The sequence below is a fragment of the Pipistrellus hanaki genome (assembly GCF_964339955.1).
Source record: "Pipistrellus hanaki genome assembly, chromosome: 10".
In the NCBI taxonomy this organism is placed as follows: domain Eukaryota; kingdom Metazoa; phylum Chordata; class Mammalia; order Chiroptera; family Vespertilionidae; genus Pipistrellus; species Pipistrellus hanaki.
In genome coordinates this window covers 6,074,336-6,097,272 of record NC_140512.1, presented here as the reverse complement: position 1 = coordinate 6,097,272, position 22,937 = coordinate 6,074,336, and the positions used below count along the sequence as shown (strand labels likewise).

The following is a 22,937-nucleotide window of genomic DNA, read 5'->3' as shown; positions in this document are numbered from 1 at the left end:
AATAATAAAAAGAGGAAATTGGTTTTCACAACACACTCAAAGCCTGAGTAACAGAGGAGAACTTTAATTATCTCCAGTCACAAAGAGAGACAGGAAATTTGGACTTTTAATTAGCCATTTGGAGTGCAGTTGGATATTTTTTTAGCTAGATAATTTAAACGCGAATAATTCAAGTCTGACTAAATGAAAGTCACATAATCAGAATGCAGATAATTGAATTTCTCCTGCATCCATTAATTCGGCGTGGAGGTGTGTGTGAGGACTCCGATGATGAGCTGTCACAATTCAATAAAATCTCAGTCAATTAATTTTTTCATTATCTGAGGATTGCATCAACAAAGAAGAAGGCAAGTGGGCGTCGACACCCCTGCACATGCCTGTGCGCGCTGCGTGTTCTGTGAATGCGTGGGGTGTCGTGTGGGGACGCGAGGAAGTACCTTTCTGAGCCATAACCTGTGCTGTTCTCTTGTTCTCCGTCTTCGTTCTCCTCGGGGAAGCGCCTGTACATCAGGGCGAACTTGTGGATGGCCTCCTCCACCGTGTACTTGGTCTGCCCCGAGACGCATGCCTCGATGTCCTCGGCGCGCAGGCGGCTCTGCAGGAAGAGGTGCAGGCTGCTGTCGGACAGCAGGAGCGCGTTGTGGAGGACCCTGTGTCAGAGGAGAGGGAGAGGTCACCGGCGACCGGGCCTGCCCCGCCACAGGGCGGGAGAGAGAGCAGCCACCGAAGTCAGCCCTCGACGTGGCAAACGTGGCATCCGCGATGCTCTCTGCCCATGAAAGGGAGGGAAGCATATGTTACCTTCGATCCAATTATTTGGGAATTTAGGTGAGTAAAAGCACGAGGCCGATGGTGAGGAACATCTGTTGAAAGAATAAGTTCAAGGACACGTCTTCCCTGTAACCATCTGTTACGGCCATGTGGATTAATTACGGAAATATTTTGCTTATGGAGTCATAGAAATGTACTCCGCTTGAAATCGTTTTTGGTTTCTTTTTTTTTACTGCCAGCCGGCGTGTCCATCCTGTGATCTTTATGGGCGAGGCTGTCAGGACACATCAAAACTTTCAACTGCCATTAAACGTTCTATTAAAAAGTCATCCCTTTGTTGGAAAAACACAGCTTTGCTTCTGTGCAAGTTTACAAGGGCTCGGTGGAGAGCTGGCTTTTTTTTTTTTTTTTTAAATACCTAAGGTGACTAGAAATGTCTCCAAAGTCTTCAGTGACACAAAGAGGGTACAGATTTCAACTCGTCCCTCAGAACGGCAGAGGGGGGCACACACCTGCCCGAGGCCCAATCTACGCACGCCCAGTTCACATCATCGTGAACGCGTTTTCTCTGCCGAAGGACACCCTCGCGTGTCAATGAAAACTGTTTTTTAACTTTTTAGCACAGACTTTTAAGTATAACTTTGTCTCTGTTCCCAGTTCAGGGACGGCATCATGAGGCGATATTAACACCAGTGGTAGCAGCCGAAAGTAAAACACTAAACCCCGAGTAATGTTTTGGCCAAGAAGGGACTGTTCATACATGCCTTTTTTTAACAAGTTTCTAGAAAAAGCACATCTCTCTTGGTCATGCGCCTTTCATTTAAAGTCCAAGAACATTAGACTATTTCCTTTCCTGCAAAAGGAAACAATTCTTTTTTGCAAGAAGGCCAACATCTAGAAAGGCAAAGGGCTGCAGCAGGCTTACCAGTGCAGCTTAAGGAAATCCTCTTTACTGAGGGGAGGAAGAAAAGGTAAAACAGCTGCGATTTTTATTTTATTTTATTTTTTATTTTTTTAATATATTTTATTGATTTTTTACAGAGAGGAAGAGAGAGGGAGAGAGAACTAGAAACATCGATGAGAGAGAAACATCGACCAGCCGCCTCCTGCACACCCCCCCACTGGGGATGTACCATAACCAAGGTACATGCCCTTGACCGGAATCGAACCTGGGACCCTCCAGTCCGCAGACCGACGCTCTATCCACTGAGCCACACCGGTTTCGGCACAGCTGCGATTTTTAAAAGGCAAAACCTCGGGCAGGAAGCAGCTAACCCCGCCTCTCCCTCCATACCGCAAGAGGAAGATTCATTTGCCAAGGACAGGCAGGAAGGTGGCAAACGCCTCTTCCTGTTCCTGGAGGGTTCCCACCTTTGAGAGGTTTGCCCTCTTGTCTTAAACGCTGCGGCCGGAGGCGAGGTGGATGGCCGGGCCCCCGGCAGGAGCCTGAACCCCTGGGAGGTCCGAACCGAGCGCCTCCTGCCGGCCTGGCACCGGGAACCGCTCGTGGGGTTACACGGACTGCTCTGTTTCTGGTGGAAATGTGTTTTATTTTCTTTATAAAATAAGAGGTAATCTCTACAATTGGTTTTGGGTGGTTCGCGGCATTACCCCGCAGAAGTAATGAGCACTAATGCCGATGATATTGGACACAAATTCATTTTAGCTTTATTCATGTCCAGAGCAATTCTGCTGAGCCCTGACCGGCGCCGGCGCGGTTATTAACTCGCCGGTAACCTGACACGTGGGCGCAGCGAACCAAAGGGAGCAGGGCCCGGGTTCGTCGGGACCTCAAGGCTACTGTCTTTCTTCCTTGAGCTATAATTCAATTTCCAATTTTACTGTACATTAGACTCATCACTCCTCCGCGTTTCCTGCGGGAGGCTGCCATCTGGAGGACACGCCGGGAACGGCGAGAGGGAGCGGGCACGCCCAGCTCTCCGTTCTGAAAGGGAGAGAGAAGCCTGTGGCTGGGGAGGGAACCCCAACATCGGTACATCTGCTACCACCTCTGGGTCTTTTCATCCCCTCGGCCTGGCTGGCTAACCGTCTGCCACTGTGCTGCTCGGGGATGAGTTTTAAACATGCAAAAAATAAATGTTAATATATTTATGATTTTTACCGTTAGTCATATATTTCCTTCCAAAATTAAAAACACAAACAGTGGAGAGTGTCCTCCTGCTGCCCCCCTCCCCACCCCTCTCTCCCCGGTTCGGAGAGCACTACTAGTGCATTTAACGATACATCTGGCTTAGTATGTATCAGCGAGCGTTGTGACTGCCATCACCGCGATATAAAATCCTATTCTCACCTTAGTCATATTTGCGCCGCATTCTCCACAAACAAATCGAATCGCAGTAAATCAACTTCACACTTAATACAAAGGGTACTTTGTAAAACAGTCAATAACATGTCATCGTTGTAAGCCTCCAAAAAAATACATGTATGCACTGCTCAGGCCTTTACAAAAGGAAGAAGAAATGGCCTCCGGGATGTAGCAGGAATTTGTGAAAAGCTATTTACAACATGAGTGGACCGTCATTCCTTTCCCCACAGAACACTGAACTACACAAAGCAAAACTGTTCTTCCCTCCAACTGGATGCATTGAAAAACCTGGTTTTCCTCCCCAGGACTCCACCAGGTGTGTTCTGTATCGCTCCAGCAGAGAACAATACACAAACGCTGCCCCCACCTCAGGGCGCCCTCGGCTGCTGTGCCCAGCGCACTGACACACCACCCCTCTGTATCGCCCGGGGAACGCGAGCAGCTGGATGTAGGGGAAAATGTTTTTAATTCAGCCTGTTTACCTCTCACCATGAGAAAAAGCCCACAAATCTTCACGGAAGGCATTCATGAACTGTGCTATGGTGCCCTCTGTTGAACACAGAGACATAATAAGTGTGTGTGTGTGTGTGTGTGTGTGTGTGTGTAACTAACAGTGTTTCCATGGTATCCTTTGGTAAAAAAAAAAAAAAAAAAAAAACACCTGTAATATTCCTTTAATTTTAAAGAAATACAAAACTGCAATACAAAAGCCTCCGTTGTATTTGGACGAAGGGGGTGAATGCAGTACAGGTGGGCTGCTCCCGTTCATAACATCAATCAAACGGAAAAGCTGTCACAGGTGGAGTCTTACCAACAGAATTTGTCATTTTAGCCTATTTTTGCCATAACTATTGTAGAAATGACTTACAATTTATAAATATCGGGGAGGGGGGGGCGGGAAGAGGAGTCCAAAGGGAGATTATAGCCAAGATTAAGGAAAAGTAAATTTAAATATATATGAAAAATCTCACAATCATACTGACCAAATTTAGCCTTTAAGAATTCTACTAACTGAACCAGAGTGCCTCCACCTTTCCTGTAATCTCCTTGTCTGTAACATCGAGACACAGAAATTACATTATTGTCGTCACTGAGATAAAAACGTGAAAGCTATACACACAGCAAATGTTCAATAAACGGTATAAATTCTTTTTTCGGCGCGTGGTGAAAGAGACAACTCACTAATTCCCCCAGGAAGGCGGACCGGGGGGTGTAGTTTGCTGTTAAAAGGCATTGTTTCTCCAGTGACCGTTAGTGGAAAACACTGCTACAGTACACACACGCACACACGCACACAAACACACACACACATACACACACATACACACACTCACACACACACATACACACATACACACATATACACACACATATATACACACATACACACACATACACGCGTGCACACACACACACACACACACACGCGCGCGCGCGCGCCCAAAGACGCTCGGGTTCTGAATGGTCTGAACACGTTACGTGCCCTTGGCGCATCACTTCAAAGCATCCATAAAAGCCAGAGTTTTAAACGCCGGCTGAAAACCGACCACACGGGCATGTTCCCTGGTTAATGCTGGGGCGTCTTCCCTCCGGCTCCCTAACGTGTCCTACAAACAACGGGCTGCCGCCACCGAGGGGGCCGTGAGTAACGGGACCGAGCTGGGGACGGACACGGTGCCAAGCGGCCAAGGGGCACGTCAAACCCAGTTTCCAGAAGCGGCTGGAGCTGAGGGACACCCCGGGCACAAACAGACTGTTGTCCCCTACACACACCGGGCGAAGAGCAGGAGAGAATCCGAGGAACACAGAAGTGGGGGGGGGGGGGGGGGAAATACAGGCCGGAAGCCACCATGTGGGGCCAGACTCCTTGCTTTTCTCAGGTCCAAACCACACAGAAGCCCCGTCAGCCGGGAGGCTGTGGAGCAAATGGCATCGCATGAGACCTCGGTGCCGCTCTGTGATTCCACTTCTGGCTGAGGATGCAGTTTTAAAGAATCAGCCATCCCCCGATGCACACCCAGTGCTTCCCCGAAAGGACCAGGACTGTGTCCATTTCACGGTCCGGTATCCCCAGGGCCAGCCCGGCCCAAAGCAGTCACCTAAGCAGATGTTCCTCGGATGCATCATCGGAAGGACACAGCCTCCGGTGAGGAGGACAGTGCGCGGTAACACTATAGCAAACCAAGGCTCAGAGGACTGAGGTGACTCCCGCGGTCACACAGCCAGAAAACAACCAGGAGCCAAAACTCGAGAGAGACCCAGAGCCCAGCTCACCGAGCTCCGGACCCCAGACCCTCTGTGCTGTGAAGTCCGCGTCAAATTCCGTCAACAGGCCCGGCTGCCAGCAAGGCTCAGTGGTTAAGTGTCAACCTGCGAACCAGGCTCCCGGCCAGGGAACATGCCCCGGTTGTGGGCTCGATCCCCAGGGTGGGCGTGTGAGGAGGCAGCTGACCAATGACTCGCTTTCCTCGCTGATGTTTCTCTCTCTCTCTCTCCCTCTCCCTTCCCCTCTGAAATCAATTAAAATATATTTTTTTTAAAAAAAGAAAAAAAAAATCAGTCAACAAGCAGCCAAACGACATAATTCACAAAAATAACCCAGTGCAAGCCTCATCCCACTGCAGCCGCATGACACTCACTAGTGTCGCTCGCTGCTTTGGTAAAAATCAACTGAGGAAGAACAGGTCGTGCTCAGAACAATGAAGTGACTCCCGGTCAGAGACGCACGCCCTGCGATCAGCCAGCAGCACCCACACGGAGCCCCGTGCTGCCGGTGACCTCACAAAGGCGCCCCCTCACAGGAGACACGCAGCTCCCCAGGGCTGGCGGCGGGATCCGCTGGCCCTGCCCGGGCCTCACAAGGACTGGTCCCTGAGCAGCATGCGGAGTGGCAGGCCGCTCTGCCACCGTGGGCTGCAGGGGCCCCATCGTAAGGGAGCGGCCATCAGCCACCTGGGTCTCAGACAGACAGCCATTAACGTCGGAGCTGTCCCCCCAGGGGAGGCCAGCTCTTTGTCCTCTCAGGCCTGCGATGGCCAACATGTTCCCAGGCCCCCGCTCAGGACTAGGGCTTCTGATCCCATGTCATCCTTCTAGCTTCTTTTTCTTTTCCGGCTCCCCCTTTAATAATTTATTCTTATTTTTATTGACTTCTGAGAGGAAGTGAGAGAGGGAGAGAGAGAGATTAAGAGAGAAACATCAATAATGAGAGAGAATCATTGATGGGCTGCCTCCTGCATGCCCCACACTGGGGATCGAGTCCGAAACCCAGACATGTGCCCTGACCAGAAATTGAACCTTGACCTCCTAATTCATTCGGCACTCGACCACTGAGCCACACTGGCCACTCCCACCACTCTCCCACGCCCCACCCCTTCCCCCCACCAACCTAATAGAAATCAGTATTAATATTCATGGGCATACGTAACACCACACCGGTTATGAATGGCCACATGGAGAGAAGGCGGGATGTTATCTCGGGCTAGCTCTGAGGTGCCATGCAGTGACCTCCAAACGAGATTGTTTCAGATCCTGAATGGAGTAGAAAAAGAGTCCAGGTGACTGGGCTCTGCCCCCTAACCAGTAGGCATGTGGCTCAGCCTATTTCCTTATCTATCAAGTAAGAAGCTAGCAGAATTAGCTCAAAGCTGTCTCACTTCTACGTGCATCAACAAACAACGGCCAATACACAGACACCACGCGTCATATGCCAGACCGCTGTGAGCGCCTTACATTCATTAGTTCACTTAATCCTCTCAGCGATCTTGTCAAGCAGGCGCTCTCACGGACTCCATTTCACAGACGGGAAAACGCAGGCAGAGAGGAGGGAAGACGGGCCCAAGCTCCCAGCTCATAGGCGACACAGCCAGGATCTGAACCCCGGCAGGCTGGCCTCAGAGTCTGTGTGCAAACCAGTGTGCTGTCCCATGGGATGGGAATTCCGGTTTCCCCGTGGTGGGGAAGCGGGGGAGAAAGGGAGCGGGGAGAGGGGGAAAGAAATTACGGTAGTGTGAATTTAAGTCGCTTCGCTACAGTATCTCCCGTCACCACCATCACCACGTAACCTGGAGTCAATAGCCCCCGAGACTATCTGACACCCCCTTACATACAGTCCCTCCAAAGAGTGGCGTAAACCACTCATTCATTAGTAGAGGAACCCAGAGGGCATCAGCAGCCCACCGGAAAGTGGGTCTTTGTCCATCAACCCAACTGCTGTAAATAAAGACCATGTTTAAGAAGTGCCTTTTTAATAAGGCACATCTGTGTCCTGGAATTTTTTGCTTTTGTCAGCTACACTCCCAAGTAATTTGGCTCTGCGTTACAGCTTAAGGGACCCTGTATTTATCACCAGACTCAATTCGTTCATTGTTTTCTTTCTATCAATAGATGTGGTCCCTGACATGCACCATCAGAGGTGAGCCACGAGGTGGCGCTCCGGTACAGGAAATGAACGGCTGAGGTTGGCTCTGGAGCCCATGGTGAGGATTTCAGAGACGGTGCTGTGCTCCCTCCCTGATCACAGGGCGCCCGGCTCTTGCAAAGCCCCTTCCTGCCCACTTACTTTCTGAGGAAATCTTCCAGGCCCTGGCGCCGCTGGTCCACATGCTGGCGGTTGTTCATGTTGAAAAAGAGGTTTTTAGACGGGAGTTCTGGCAGTTGTCTAATGAGAAAGAAACAAGCATGTTTGCAATCATCCCATCAGGGTGGCTTAGTGACAGAAATCCCTCCGTGAAAGCAAATTACTGCACAGTCATCACCGCACGGTGACTGTATATTACACAGGTCGTTATATAATGAGAATAAGAGAATATTAACCTGAGGAAAACCCCATTTTTAAACGTTGTTGAGCATTTCATGATCACCATGAAAACTGGTGGAATTCAAGTGATAAATGTTGAATTTGGATGCCGTAGCCACAAAACTAAAGCCATCACTACAATCAAGAATGCCTGTGAAATCCCTCATACTTTACATCTCATGCAAATCAAAGTTCTAAAGACTGAATACAACAATAAAGTGTCCTCGGTGCACTCGTTAAGTCACTTACACCAGCAATGCATTGCTCTGCAGTCTCTGCCTCAGCCACACAAATTCTCTGAATCTTCTCCGCACACAGGACGTCTTCATTGTAAAACACATGCTATTGGTCTGTTCAGAGAAGAGAAAAGTATAAGCCTTACTTGAGGAAAAAATGCCTTTTTTACCTCTATAATTCACTATTAGTATGTACCCCGAATTTATTTAAATGGGATTTTTAAACCCAAAAATACACGTGCATTTAGACCAGATTCAAATCTTATACATCCCACATCAATATGGCAGCCCCGAAGACAGCTGGGCTGACATAAATGTTGTCTGGGGTGAGCCATTCACGCCCTGAGTGCTGAAGTAGCCTCCTGCCCACCTATTAGCACTGCTTTAAAAAAAAAAGAATCATAAAAAATCGAATCCTGAAGCACAAATGACCAGTAAGAACTTAGGGTCAGCCAAAACCGGTTTGGCTCAGTGGATAGAGCATCAGTCTTCAGACTGAAAGGTCCCAGGTTCAATTCCAGTCAAGGACATGTACCTTGGTTGCGGGCACATCCACAGTAGGAGGTGTGCAAGAGGCAGCTGGTCAATGTTTCTAGCTCTCTATCCCTCTCCCTTCCTCTCTGTAAACAATCAATAAAATATATGTTTAAAAAAAAAAAGAACTGAGGGTCATCCACTGCTTTTTAACACCTGCCATCAGTCTGGGGAAGCCCTTGGGGACTAGGGACACCTTCTCCTGGTCCCTGACATGACATCACAGAAGCCGTCATGACCTTGACACGGCCTGCACTACAGATCACACAGGTCACCAGGAATCCCGAAATCACTTCTACTTTCTTTAGATACGTTTTCATTGATTTCAGAGAGAGGACGGGAGAGGAAGAGAGATAGACACATCAATAATGAGAGAGAATCATTGATCAACTGCCTCCTGCACGCCCCCTACTGGGGATGGAGCCCACAACCAGGGTATGGGGCCAGGCCGTAATCAAACCAGCGACCTTCTGGTAGAAGGGACATTCGATCAACCAACTGAGCCACACTGGCCGGGGCCTGGAGTCACTTTTAAACAAGAGAACAGCATTTCCCTTCTCTGGCAGGTGCAAGGGAGCCTGGTCCGAGTTAGAACGGGGTGTGAGGCACAGGGACAGGCATCCTCACGGGTGACCAAATGCCAGTCCTGGCACTGCCAGAGGGCAAGTCACTGCCACCCAGTTCCCTGGGTGATAACACTGGGGTGAACCGTGCAGGCCTATTTCCCAGGGGGGCTGTGAGGACGGGTAACAGGCACTTGGCAAATGTCACCCATTAACCTTAGTATGCGTTACTGGGTGCTGCTCGCTTCCAGCTACCCTAAGGCACATGCGGAAAAAGCCACCTCCAGAGTCCCCGTCCTCAAAAAATGGCAGCACTTCTCCTTTGGGTACCAGGAGACCGGCACATTTGTCTGTTGATTTTGTCAGAAGATCTCTGTTCTCTATATTTATTTCAAATTTCTGTTTCAAAATCTTTATGTTACCAAATGAGAAATGTTTTGCCTCTAAGATTTATATTATTTCAAAAAGTACTATTGCATCTTTTAAAAAAGACCCAGCAGTTGTTTAACTTGGGAAATGAGATTATGTGCATTCCTTCTTTTCTTATCTTTTCTCTTTTTCTTCTTCTTCCCCTTCTTCTTCCCCTTCTCCTTCTCCTCCTTCTTCTTCTTCTTCTTCTTCTTCTTCTTCTTCTTCTTCTTCTTCTTCTTCTTCTTCTTCTTCTTCTTCTCCTCCTCCTCCTCCTCTTCTCCTCCTCCTCCTCCTCCTCCTCCTCCTCCTTCTTTTTCTTCTTCTTCTTCTTCTTCTTCTTCTTCTTCTTCTTCTTCTTCTTCTTCTCCTTCTCCTTCTCCTTCTCCTTCTCCTTCTCCTTCTCCTTCTCCTTCTCCTTCTCCTTCTCCTTCTCCTTCTCCTTCTCCTTCTCCTTCTTCTTCTTCATTCCTTCTTAAACTGCCCCCAGAAAGGAAGGATCTAAGAGCGTCCCTCGTATTCCTCAGAAAACCTTGGCTGCAGAGAGGTTATATTCAGAGACCTGCCCCCAAAAGAAAGATTGGTCTAAATCCCTTCATCTTTGACACCAGGGCAGCCACACGTGCTGGAGTCTGTGGCACCAGAACATTCCGTGTGTGCATTTCACAGCACACCAGGGCCTCGGCTGAGTGATCCGCGGGGAGGAAGGAAGCGGGCGTTTGCAGCAGAATGAGCCCCGAGGAGCCTGGGCAGGGATCAACCACTGAGGGACTCCGTTTCAACTCCCTTCCTTTTCTCCGCTCAGATGCATGGTGGATGCCAACCACTGAGATCCAGCAGGAGCCTGCACCAAAGCTCTGTCTACCTCGAAGTCCTTCGATTGCAGAACAAGTTCAGGAGAATGTATACCATAGACTACCCACCTCTGTAATCCACTTGTTTAAAATGCTAAGTAAAAAAAATATAAAGTATAAATAAACAAAATGTCAAGTAAATGCTCAGATTTCAGAGTCGCCGGATATAATTTCCCTTACGATTGATTTAAATGAGCTCAAGGCTGGCTTCTCTACCTGCGAAGCTCTCTGGTACCCCATCGAGGGAGGCTGACTAGGACCTCCCGTCCCCCATCGACTCTGGATTGTACAACAGAATCAGATGGCACCGAGGTCACTAGTTCACCAAGTTCCTCTAAATCGATTTGCTTGTGTCAGCTATCTACCAAGCCACGATTTCTTCATTGTCAATGCAGTAGCATTTCAGAGAAACACCAGAACACCACCCAATATTTGCGGCACGCACCATTTCTGGCTCGAGGTGGACATTTCTGAATTCACATCATTAACTCCCTGAAGAGAATCAAATTTCACACCTACCATGAAGCATGTAACAAGGACCCATAAATGTTTTAGAGGAAGCTAAAAGGCAACTGAAGAATTTAATTCCGTTTTCTTTTTTTTTAAGGGAGAGGGAGAGAAACATCGATGTGACAGTGGAACATCAACCGGATGCCTCCTGCACACATCCCGACCAGGGATGAAGCCCATACCCCAGGCATGTGCCCTGAGACTGGAATCAAATTGGCAACCTTTTGGTGCACAGGATGACACCCAACCAACTGAGCCACACACATGCCAGGGCAAGGATTTCACTTCATTTTCAAAGGCTTAATTGTAATTTCCCACACAGAATTTACATCTGGTGAGACTTAATGAGCAAAACCAAAACAACATCAAAATACAAAGTATAACCCAGCAATGGCCTTCAGCACAATCGTCAGAAAAGCAGTCTGGCCCTGGCTGGTTTTCCTCAGTGATTAGAGCATCGGCCTGTGAGCCAAAGGGCCGCAGGTTTGATTCCCGGCCAAGGGCATGTACATAGGTGGCAGGTGCAGGTTTCCCAGGGGTGTGCAGGAGGCAACCAACCCATGTGTCTCTCTCACGTCCATGTTCCTCTTTCTCTTTCTCTCTCCCTTTCTTCCACTCTCTTCGGAAATCAATGGGGGGAAATAAGCTTGGATGAGGATTAAACAAAAATAAGTAAAATAAAATAAGCAGTTCTGAGTTTTTACATTGTTTTTCTAAGTTGGGAAAACTTGGGGGAAAAGGGAGGAAGGAATGTGTATGACTAGTGACTGCATGTCCAATACTGCAAACCAATTTAGCTACTTGTCATGGGAAGGGTGAAGGCGGTCAAATGTTACTTCACTTGTGCTGTGCCATCACAGAGACACCACCTGGGCCTGTGCTACGCTCCTGAGAAAAGCCCAGACTAAACCAGGTGGGGAAAGTGACTCATTCCTGATCAGGGCCATACAGCTCTAACACCTGGCCTGCCGCTGATCTTCACACACCGCGTGTCACTGGAACGCAGCCGCACTCATGCATCCATCCGTGCCTTGTTTAGGCTGCTTTCCTCCAAGAGCAGAGCCGAGGAGTGTCGAGAGGGACGGCGGGGCCCTCGGAGCTGAACACGTGTTCTGCCTGCCCTTCACAGGGAACTCCCAACCAACTGAGCCACACACATGCCAGGCAAGAAATCGCCATGACATTGCTCAAGAGATTGTGACAGAGCACTGTTTCCAAATAAAGAACATCCCTGCTGGCTACTGCGTTGATTACTCGGAATCTAGTCCGCAATTGCAAATATCCAGTTCCGACTTTCTTACTCCACATACGAACCACGGCACATCTCCTCTCCAGAGAGCCCTACAGCCTCTCACAACAGATTAATCAAGCGCTATGCTTACTACCTGGAAATGGGCTACCCCCGATCATAAATACCATTAACGAGGTATAAATATTCTTTAACTGTGAATTTTAGAAATATTCACATCTTCATGAAGTATTAATATTAACAAAGGTATAATGAGGAACTCAAGTAAGAAATTTTTCAACTTTAGGAACCATCTTATCACTTCCCTTAAGGTACAAGCATTAGTTGTGATCATGAAATTTCAGTTCTTTGAACTCAGAAAGCTTCCCTTTGTAAGTATATCAAAGCATCCCACCAAACATATGCTACCGAAAATGGCTAGTGACTGCGTACTCACGTGAATACAGATTTCATAGTCGATGTAGGAATGCCAGAAGTCCTCCTTCTGAATCCTAGGGTCTCGAACCCAGACGCTCACAAACTCCTGTAAGGGCATCATAGACAAAGAGTTTCAGGTCCGCGAGGAGGACAGGGAGAGAGGAGAGGAGTGACTGTGCGAGGACGGAGCGGAAATGAGCTCTGACCAACGTGGTTGTGATTCTAAAAAAACGAGAAGTGAATGAATCAGGCACCACAGAAGCTCCCAAAAACAGAACTCTTGCCGCAGAACGTAATTTTTAAAAGAATGCCATACCAAGCTGGGTGCGCTGCTGCAGTCCCAAAGGTTAGGTGAAGACCATCAAGAAAGTCTACCTTTGCCGGGACCGGTTTGGCTCAATAGATAAAGCGTCGGCTTGGGGACTGAAGGGTCCCGGGTTCCATTCCGGTCAAGGGCATGTACCTTGGTTGTGAGCATATCCCCAGTAGGGGGTGTGCAAGAGGCAGCTGATCGATGACTCTCTCATCAATGTTTCTAACTCTCTATCTCTCTCCCTTCCTCTCTGTACAAAAATCAATAAAATATATTTAAAAAAAAAAAAAAAAAAAGTCTACCTTCAAATGGGGTCTTCATTTTAAATTATGCAAAGCAGGCTCAAGTGTTTCTCTGGTGTCCTCCTTCCTTCGTCTCTCTCAAAAGTACAGGCCCTGCCGGACCCATCACTTCCCAGAACACAGCTCAGAAAGAGCAGCAAAGTTCATGTGAAAAGCAAGCAGGGAGAGCTGACAATGAGTCTGTGTGTGCACCGCAGCTTCATGGGGAGAAGCTTCATTTTAAAATATGATACTTTTGCTCAGCCAGCGTGGCTCAGTGGTAGAGCATCAGACTATGAACCAGGAGGTCACAGTTCCATTCCCAGTCAGGGCACAGGCCCGGGTGGTGGGCTCCATCCCCAGTGTGGGGCGTGCAGGGGGCCGCCAATCCATGTTTCTCTCTCATCATTGATGTTTCTAGCTCTCTCTTCCTCTCCCTTCCTCTCTGAAATGAGTAAAAATATATTTTAAATATATATATAATGGAAAACATGATAACTTTTTTAAAGTGTCATTTATTCACTTGGCGATTATAAATGTGTCTGTGGAATTTAATTTTCAGTATTTTAACTTTCGGGTTGGAAAAGGGGGCCGCCAAGGCGGAAACGTATGCCATTTCTTGCTGCTTTGCTTCGGCACGTCGGAGGGGCAGGCAGAAGCGGAAGAAAGATTATGGGGTTTTCTGGACAGAGCACCTCCACCCTATTTTGCAGATACCAAAACGAGAATCTCCACAAAGAGGGTTCTAGAAAGGAGAGAAACAGTCCACATTCCCTGAAAACAACCTCCGTCACCTCCCGGGCTTCCCCTTCTCAGACAACGCACCCTTGGTCCCTGCATCTGAGGCCTCCCGCCCAGCGTCCTCAGTAGGTAAGGACCCTGAGTTAATGTGCCAAAAAGTCTTATTCTAACAGGTTTTCGTGTATTTTTCATGTCATTCAAAGGCAGAGAGGAAATCAAAAAACAAGGTCACAATATAGTGATGCTCTAAATGTGTTGGCTATTATTTCTCAAAAGCACTTTCTAAATGTTAGGGGCACGACAGCAACAACTGGTAAGCAACCGCCCCCATTCCGTAGACCCGTGAGTGCCAGAAACCAATCATAGTCTCACTACTAGAAAGATGTAAAAGGCTGGTCAACCTTGAAGCTCTGAAAGATCAGAGCCAACCACTCCCTATCTAATTGAGACAATGGTAACTGAGGCAACTTCCCCATCTTGTAATCATGTAAATCCTTACTGATATGATAATCCGATTATTACCTTCCTAAGGGCTATGGGTGTCTCCAAACCTGCTTAAGGGTACTCGGTGTAGCCCATAGCCTCAATAAAAGGGACAGCAAGGCCAGAGCCTGGTGGTAGTCTTCCCACTAGAGGTTGACTCTCACCTGGCCCCCCATTTTCCCAAATTAACTCTTTTCCAGTTTCTCTCTTCATTTTAGTGTGCGGCCTCCTCTAGAAACAGGACCTTAAGTGGGCCCTGAACCACGCAGGTCGTGTTAAGGGATCCCACATACTGCGTGATCGGGTCAAGATAAAGGACCGCCTGCCCCGAGATGGGAACGGAAACAAAACCCAGGGAGCCAGCCCTCCGTCTGTCCACATTTCACGTGTGTGTGTGTGTGTGTGTGTGTGTGTGTGTCTGTATGTGCGTTGGCGGAGAGATATGGGGAGGAGAGACTGACTCATTTTCCTGGAGTACTTTTCACACATCCACAGCCTTAGAGGAATGAATCAATCACCAGTAAGTCGACGAACACAGGACAAACAGGCCAGGAACAGAAGCCCTCCGGACACTCCACACACTCAGGGCTGCATTCTGACATCCATGGGCCCTTCTCAAAAAAAAACACATGTTCAAAACCAGACTGTATGACCTTACTGGCATAAAGATGAATATGTTACTATTCTATATAAAAAACCTTTCCTTGGACCTCAAAGTTCATTTTATCTTACTGATTTAAAAAAAAAAAAAATTTTTTTTTTAAACAGCCCAGCCAGCATGACCCCGAGGTCGAGCTTCAATCTAGGAACCAGGAGGTCACGGTTCAATTCCCAGCTGGGATGCCCAGGTTGCAGGCTCAATCCCCAGTGTGAGGCATGCAGGAGGCAGCCGATCAATGGTTCTCTTTCATCACTGATGTTTCTCTCTCTCTCCCTCTCCCTTCTTCTCTGAAGTCAATAAAATGTGTATTTTTAAGTGATAAAAAAATAAAGTTAGACCATTTCTATGGGCTCTGAAAAGCACTGTGGGCCCGAGGTGGGGTGGGGGCGGGAGGATTGGGAAAGGAGGCTGCCCACAGCTGACAAGGGGATGACCCAGCTTTGAACCGGAGGATCCTAGTCATCAGGTCACAGGGGAGCCACGCTCCCTCTCAGGGTGCTGGCCGCTGTTTTTCCACGGAGAGGCAGACGTCCTTAAATAGACCCAACTGTTTCCAACAGCTCCATGTTCCACGTGAACAGGAGCCGGGCACCTGCCGCTGAACCAATGGCCCTTAAGTTGATTAAACAAAAACAAAAACTAGGAAAACACACTCATCAATTGGCTACAAAATTGTGATTTAAAAAAAGGTTTCTGCCCTAACCGGTTTGGCTCAGTGGTAGAGCATCGGCCTGCAGACTGAAGGGTCCCAGGTTCGATTCCGGTCAAGGGCATGTACCTTGGTTGCAGGCACATCCCCAGTAGGAGGTGTGCAGGAGGCAGCTGATTGATGTTTCTCTCTCATCGATGTTTCTACCTCTCTATCCCTCTCCCTTCCTCTCTGTAAAAAAATTAAAAAATATTTTTAAAAATGTTTCCGAACTTAAGCTGTAAAACCCACATCATCTCATACCTCGGACCACTCGACATAGTAGTGCATGATGAAAGATGACAAAGCGTTCTGGAAAAAATCAGGGCTCATTTTCCCTACTGGTTTGCTACTTCCAGTTGTTACCATATAAGCACTGAGTCGCATGTCCCCCGTCATGGAGAGAGCCCTGAAATTATGGTCACAAGCCTCGGGGGAAATTCTGTCACCCACTTCCTAAAGGATGAGCGTATTCGCCGAGCCTCTGTTTCCACATCTGGAAAATGGGAATAATGGCTGTCCATCCTACCTCAGCTGTCTACCAGGAGAATCAGATTATAAAGTACTGGTGAAAACACTGGGAAATTTTTCATTAGGTGCTACATGAATAGAAAGTAGTAGTAACACTTTTCTGTGTAAAGTATTATTACATAGAGGGGAAAACATCGGTAAATAGCATCAACAATAAAAAAATAAAAATAAAAAAGAGAGAGAGAGAGAGAGAGAGAGAGAGAAGAAAGGGAAATGCTTATAAACCCAAAGCACTGAGGTCTTCATACAAACATCAGCAATAAGAAAAGGTTAACCAACTGTATATGGGTGTGTTTTGTTTGGTTGTTTTTGTGTGTTTTTTAAGTAAAAATGATTAAGACCCCAATAGAAAACACTCTAACACTGTAATTTTTCAGCAAACTGCGGAGTGACCTAAAAATGGCCTAGTACTTACTCAGAGCAAGCCCTTCCTTATCTGTAACAGGAATGGAAGGCACAAACTCGTAAAGAATCCCCTCTCTCATCTCAGTGGGTTGGAATTCCCAGATTTTACCCTTGTGACTACGCATTAAGTCTGACGGTTAATCTTTGGGGAGAAGGGTGTGTTGGATGCATACTGTAAAGCCATTCTGGGGGGGGGGGGGTGACGTCTACAAACACCTCGATGCAGTTAGATGCACACTCACATGTAAGCACGGTGCTCAGACCCCAACCCTCTTTCGCACCCTAAAGCTCTCTAACCTGATCAGAGTGCTAGATGTCACTCTTCCTTCTGTGGACGGCGAACTTCCTTCCTCCCTGTCCTCTTAAATGCCTCTGTGGCCCCAAGAACCATCCAGGCTGCTCCTCTGCACACCCGGATGCAATTCCAGGGTGACCTCAACCCAACACGGTTCAAACCGCAGCAGGAGCTGATGATTCTACCTCCAGCCCGGCCCTGGCCTCTCGCCATGTACCCAGCCTCTCGCCTACACGGCTCTACTTCCACGTCCCACCCTTCCCACACCACCCTGTTCCCCACCTCATCCCCAGCAAGTCCAGCCAAAAGCCCCGTGACCCCAGACTTCTCTCTGTGAATCACCGCCCCAGTCCACACTGACCACGTCCTCCACACCCACCTCCTTGGATCCCACACCCTGCTCCCTTCTGCCACGCCTTCGGGTCAAGTGTCGCTGGCCCCACAGGACTGCGAGGGCTGCTAACTGATCTCTGGGCCTGAATCCAATCCACTCCCCACCCCAAGGCAAGAACGGCTCCAGAGCACACATCCCATGATGTCATTTCCCTAACGAACATCCTTCAATAACCGCCCGGTGACCTTCAAGGTCAAGTTCAAACCCCTTGGTTAGCCCAGCAGAGCCTTTCAGGACCATCCGCTTATCTCCGAGGCGAGGCACAGGTACCCATCCACAGCATGCCACTGCACACCTGCCTGCCTCTGGCCAGCTGTCCCCACCCCACTTTCTGCTTTTCTTCCTTCTTCATGTCTGCTTTTATTTTCTGCTAACTCCAATTCGTTGTTCCAAACGCAACTCAGTCTCTAGAAACCCACCGATTCATCCACTCTGGTTTACAGACGCCATCCTCTCTGAGCACACACACCACCACCACCACCCCGCCTCTGGGCAGACCTCGGGCACCGTTCCCCTCACCACGGTAATTCCCCCGGAGGCCTCCTCCACCAGACGCTAAGCTCCTTTTGGGTAGCGTAGGCTGTCTTGTAGGACTTGAACACCTGGCATTCAAGTGATTCTATTAATATCACTTAGTGAATAAATAAATGCCTACAGTGCCCTAACCGGTTTGGCTCAGTGGATAGAGCGTCGGCCTGCAGACTGAAGGGTCCCAGGTCCGATTCTGGTCAAGGGCATGTACCTTGGTTTCGGGCACGTCACCAGGTGCAGGAGGCAGCTGATCGATGATTCTCTCGTCGATATTTCTAACTCTCTCTCCCTCTCCCTTCCTCTCTGTAAAAAATCAATAAAATATATGTTAAAAATAAATAAAAAATAAAAGAATAAATGCCTGCAGCCATGAATGAATGAATGAATGAATGGCCTGGAAGTGGGGGGCGGGGGGGTGTGAATGAGATCAAACTTTGGTTGAAATAAAAACCTCACCCACTTGGGCTCCTGGAGGTCGAGAAGAGTGATAAGGTACTTAGCCGCTGGTCCAAAGTTTATCTTCATTGAACAGACCCCTTCCGGTACGGGTGTGCCAATTAACAGCGGGCGCTACAGGAGCCAGGCCTAAGATCTATGCCAGCCAACTGCCCCCCGGCGCCCTGAAGTGCTCCAGCAGCACCTATTTACACAGAAATAATCGAAAATCATCCCGGAAGCTCCAATAACTGGGGTCCCCGAAGACGTGTACCAGACGACAATTTGTTTGCTTCGTTGGAGCTAAAATATGGACTTGGAAGCCATAAAAGTACACTTACTTTAAAATATTCCGTCCTTCCGAGGAGCCCCCCTCCCCCGCCGGCAATTAGAAGGAATCAGTGACGCCCCCACGCCTCGCACCCCGGAGCCGGGCTCACCTACGATCCCTAATGAGCCGCATCCCTCAGGCGCGGCCCCATCCCTCACGGGAGGCTGACAGCCCGCCAGCCACAGAGCACGGCTCCCGCCCGCACCTCCGTCTTATGGATTTCCTATGAAAATTGCCTCGGCGGCAGCAGTTATTCAACTTAATAACCTTATTAAACACGTTAATGACTCTTTGGGCCTAATGACGATATCTGGTGGGAAGGGAGAAGCCAGGCAGAGAATTAAAAATTTAAACCAACCGATCCCCACTGCTCTCCATGGGAACACAGAAGATGCCACACTCCTTGGACGTCTAACCCCCATGTTCCCTTTCCATAATCAGCCTTTGAGTTTAATATCCCCTCTCCCCCCGTCCCCACCCCCAGTTCCACCTTTGTTCCTTCATCCACCTACCTTGTCCTCTTTTCCCCTTAGCTCTGATACTGAGGTGGAGTAACAATAAAAAGAGCAGTCTTGTACAGGGCACTGCCAAGTGCCAGGCCCCGTGAGAACTGTTGTACACGTGTTTTGCTTTCCTCTTTACAACAATCTTCTAAAGATGGTACCATTAGCATCCCATTTTACAGATAAGAAAAATGAGGCTTCTAAAGCTTAAGCAACCGGCCCCGAGTCAAATGGCCACTAGGCTCTTCTGAGACTCAGCGTATTTCATTTTTGTATTTCTAGCACCAAGTACAGTGTTAGCACATAGTTAGTGCACATGAAATGTTTGAGGATTAGATGACAACAAAGATTCAAAAACAAAGAAGGTACAGGTTCTTCTTTGCTGAAAATTCTAAGATGCTACTGAAAGAAATCAAAGAAGCATATACTTCTCTGTTTATATGTGTCACGTCTCTGCGGTGTTCATGTATTAAAAGATTCAACATAATAGACAAATTCTCCCCGAACCAGACTATAGCTTTAATGCAAGTTCTGTAAAAATCTCAGGAAGATTTTTTTTTTAATATGTTTCTTTATTGATTTCAGAGAGGAAGGGAGAAGGAGAGAGATAGAAACATCAATAATGAGAGAGAATCATTGATCGGCTGCCTCCTGCACACCCCCCACTGGGGATCGAGCCTGTAACCTGGGCATGTCCCCTTGGCCAGAATCGAACCTGGGACCACCTCTGTGCTACACAGCTAATGCTTATGGAGCATAATCAATGTCTCATTCACCAGGATTCTATTCAGAACTTCCACACAACGATCTCAGAACTAAAGGTTAGCGCCCTGGCCGGCGGGGCTCAGCTGGTCGGGCGGCATCCTATGCCCGAGGCTGCCGTTTGTTTCCTGGTCGGGGCTCGTGCCCAAGCTTCAGGCTTGAGCCCCGTAGAGCATGCAGGAGGCAGCCAATTGATGTTTTGCTCTCACATCAATGTTTCTCTCTCTCTCTCTCTCTCTCTCTCTCTCTCTCTCTCTCTCAAATAAATAAATCCTGCCGAAACTGGTTTGGCTCAGCGGTAGAGCCTCGGTCTGCGGACTGAATGGTCCCAGGTTCGATTCCGGTCAAGGGCATATACATTGGTAGCGGGCACATCCCCGGTAGGTGGTGTGCAGGAGGCAGCTGGTCGATGTTTCTCTCTCATCGACGTTTCTAGCTCTCTATCTCTCTCCCTTCCTCTCTGTAAAAAATCAATAAAATATATTTTAATAAATAAATAAATCCTAATCTATAAAGAGCCAGGGTCCGTAACATCCAAAACGGCCAAATGGACAACCGAGAGCCAGGCTGCACCCAGCAGGCTCAGGTGGGTGGGGACTGGCCAGCAGACTGAACTGATCTCTCGGCCACGGGCGCCATGGCGACCCAGCACTACTGTCACCACCAAGGCAGGTGCGATGCAATTGGTTGGGGTGGAGGGGGGGGGTGCCATTGCTCCACAGTCACCCTGTAAAGGGAGGCCCAGGCTACCCAATCAACCTCAGGGCTCCCAGTCTGCGAGAGGGCACAGACCTGGCTAAAGGACCCTCCCCCAAAGTGTACAAATTTCATGCACTGGGTCTCTAGTAGGTAAATAATATATTACAAGTAATCATTTAAAAGAAAAACAAAGATGAATACTTAGCCATTTTACATACTACATTCTTTACAAATAGCAGGCTGGAAAGACAGAAGGACTGTATCAGTAAGCTTCCTTTATTTCCCAACAATACTTCTGACAGCCTAAAACACCTGCCAAAGGGGTGCTATTGCCACTTTGCAGCGTGGAGTGCATTTAGTGCCATGGCCTTGCAGGGTTGAAGGATGATTTTTAAGAAAGCTTTTACTATTTCAGGATAAACTGGGGGTAAGGTTCAGCTAGACCTGCCTTTTACAGAGCTTAGAATAGTTCATGATATTCCAAGTTTCTTTACACGAGTCATGTCCAAAATTAAGGAATTACCTTTCTGTCCAAAATTAAGGAATTTCATTAGGAGAAGTGCAGTGGGAAAATGCGTCTTTCACAGGTTGAAAAAAGTGCCAGCCTGTGTGAAACTGCTCCACGAGGACCCAATGGACAGCAAAACCCTGAGTATGGGAACCTCCACGGGACAAAAGATGCAGCTCCTTTAACAAAGAAATTGCAAAAGGTGGGAAAGGCAGAATAATGGACTTCCAGCAGTTCATTAACCAGATACGGTGTGGTCCTAATTTGGGTCCCGATTAGCACCAGCAAATACATTTTTTCCCAATGTAATCAGGAAATCTTGAACACTGGCTGCAATATTTGATGGTATGAAGAAACGAATGTTCATTATTTAAGGTGTGATCTTGTGGTTTGTTTGTAAGAAGGGCCCTTTGTTGAAATGTTTGCAGATGAAATTCCAGAATGTCTGGACTTTGTTTCCAAATAACTCACTGTATGGTGGCCGGAGGAAACGTGGGGGGGGGGGGGGGGTAGCTGGGTCATGAATTAATAATGTGTCGATTATGGAAACCTTAGGTACATAAGGGCTCATTTTCTCTACTTTGTGTAGGTTTAGAATTTTACAATGAAAAGTTAAAACCAGAAAATTTAAAAGAAAGGAGGAAGGAGAAATGGAGGAAAGGTCAGAGGGAGGGAAGGAGGAAAGGAGGAAGGAAGAGAGAGAGGAAGGGAGAGAGGGAGGAAGGGAGGGGGCCCCAGCAGATTGCTTTGGAAGAAGGAACAGAAGTGGTACTTGAAAGTGAAAGTAAGTCAGAAACATGGATCTGAAAATGTTAACCATTTGTGTAACGTGTATTGACACGTTCCCATAATGATATCCTAATATTTATTGACCTGTAAAAATATTTTTTCATTAAATATGTAAATGGTTAAAGATATATTTGTATTCATGCATAACATGTCAAATACAGATGAGTACAGCATGAAAATGAAGTCCTGCCCTAGCCGGTTTGGCTCAATGGATAGAGCGTTGGCCTCCAGACTGAAGGGTCCCAGGTTCGATTCCTGCCAAGGGCAGATGCCAAGGTTGTGGACTCAATCCCCAGTAGGGGGCGTGCAGGAGGCAGTCAATCAATGATTCTCTCTCATCATTGATGTTTATCTCTCTCTCTCCCTCTCCCTTCTTCTCTGAAATCAATTTTAAAAAAAAAGCTTTTTTAAAAGAAAGAAGAGAAAATGAAGTCATCCTACTGGGCCTTCAGTTTCTTATGCACCTACTCAAGCTTTTTATATATTTTATATTTTTATATATTTTATATCAGTTATATATATAATATAAATTCAATTTAAATAGATATATATATATATAAAAATATAAATTCAATATATAATATAAATAGCATTTTAACACAACTGGAATATGCTCTAAATATTGTCACTGCACAACCCTTTAGAATTCTTCCTATTTGAACACAGATAATAAGATGTTATTTGTCCTGAAGCAGTTTACTCCGGAACGGTTTAGAAGCAGAAAAGCTGTGACGATAGCAGAGGATTCGCACACACCCCACTCCCAGCTCCCCTGTGACTATCACATCTGAGAGGCAGCGGGGGGAGGAGGGAGGGAGCACAACAAGTTCCATCTTAGAGAGTGGGGGAGTGTTTTGTCTTGTCACTTCCCTTCAAAGTCCTCGGCATCACAGGACACCAGGCGGGAGCCTGCTGTGGGCT

The 22,937-nt window shown here is 47.7% G+C and overlaps 1 protein-coding gene across 8 annotated transcripts in view; it reads right to left on the bottom strand.

Annotated features, from left to right (window-relative positions):
* The window catches only part of SNX10 (sorting nexin 10), a 44,524-nt gene that overhangs the window by 1,421 nt on the left and 20,166 nt on the right, over window positions 1-22,937 (bottom strand). For 5 of the 8 annotated variants that reach the window (XM_084896383.1, XM_084896381.1, XM_084896384.1 and 2 more), the window contains exons 3-6: window positions 12,686-12,772; window positions 8,145-8,245; window positions 7,659-7,757; window positions 6-650 (exon numbers count right to left, since the gene is read on the bottom strand). In XM_084896383.1, the coding sequence (XP_084752509.1) occupies window positions 317-650; window positions 7,659-7,757; window positions 8,145-8,245; window positions 12,686-12,772 (621 nt within the window). In that variant the 3' untranslated portion in view covers window positions 6-316. Of the gene's footprint in view, window positions 1-5; window positions 651-7,658; window positions 7,758-8,144; window positions 8,246-12,685; window positions 12,773-15,002; window positions 15,096-22,937 lie in introns of those variants that run through there. The other 3 variants (XM_084896377.1, XM_084896380.1, XM_084896382.1) reach the window with 3 other exon arrangements.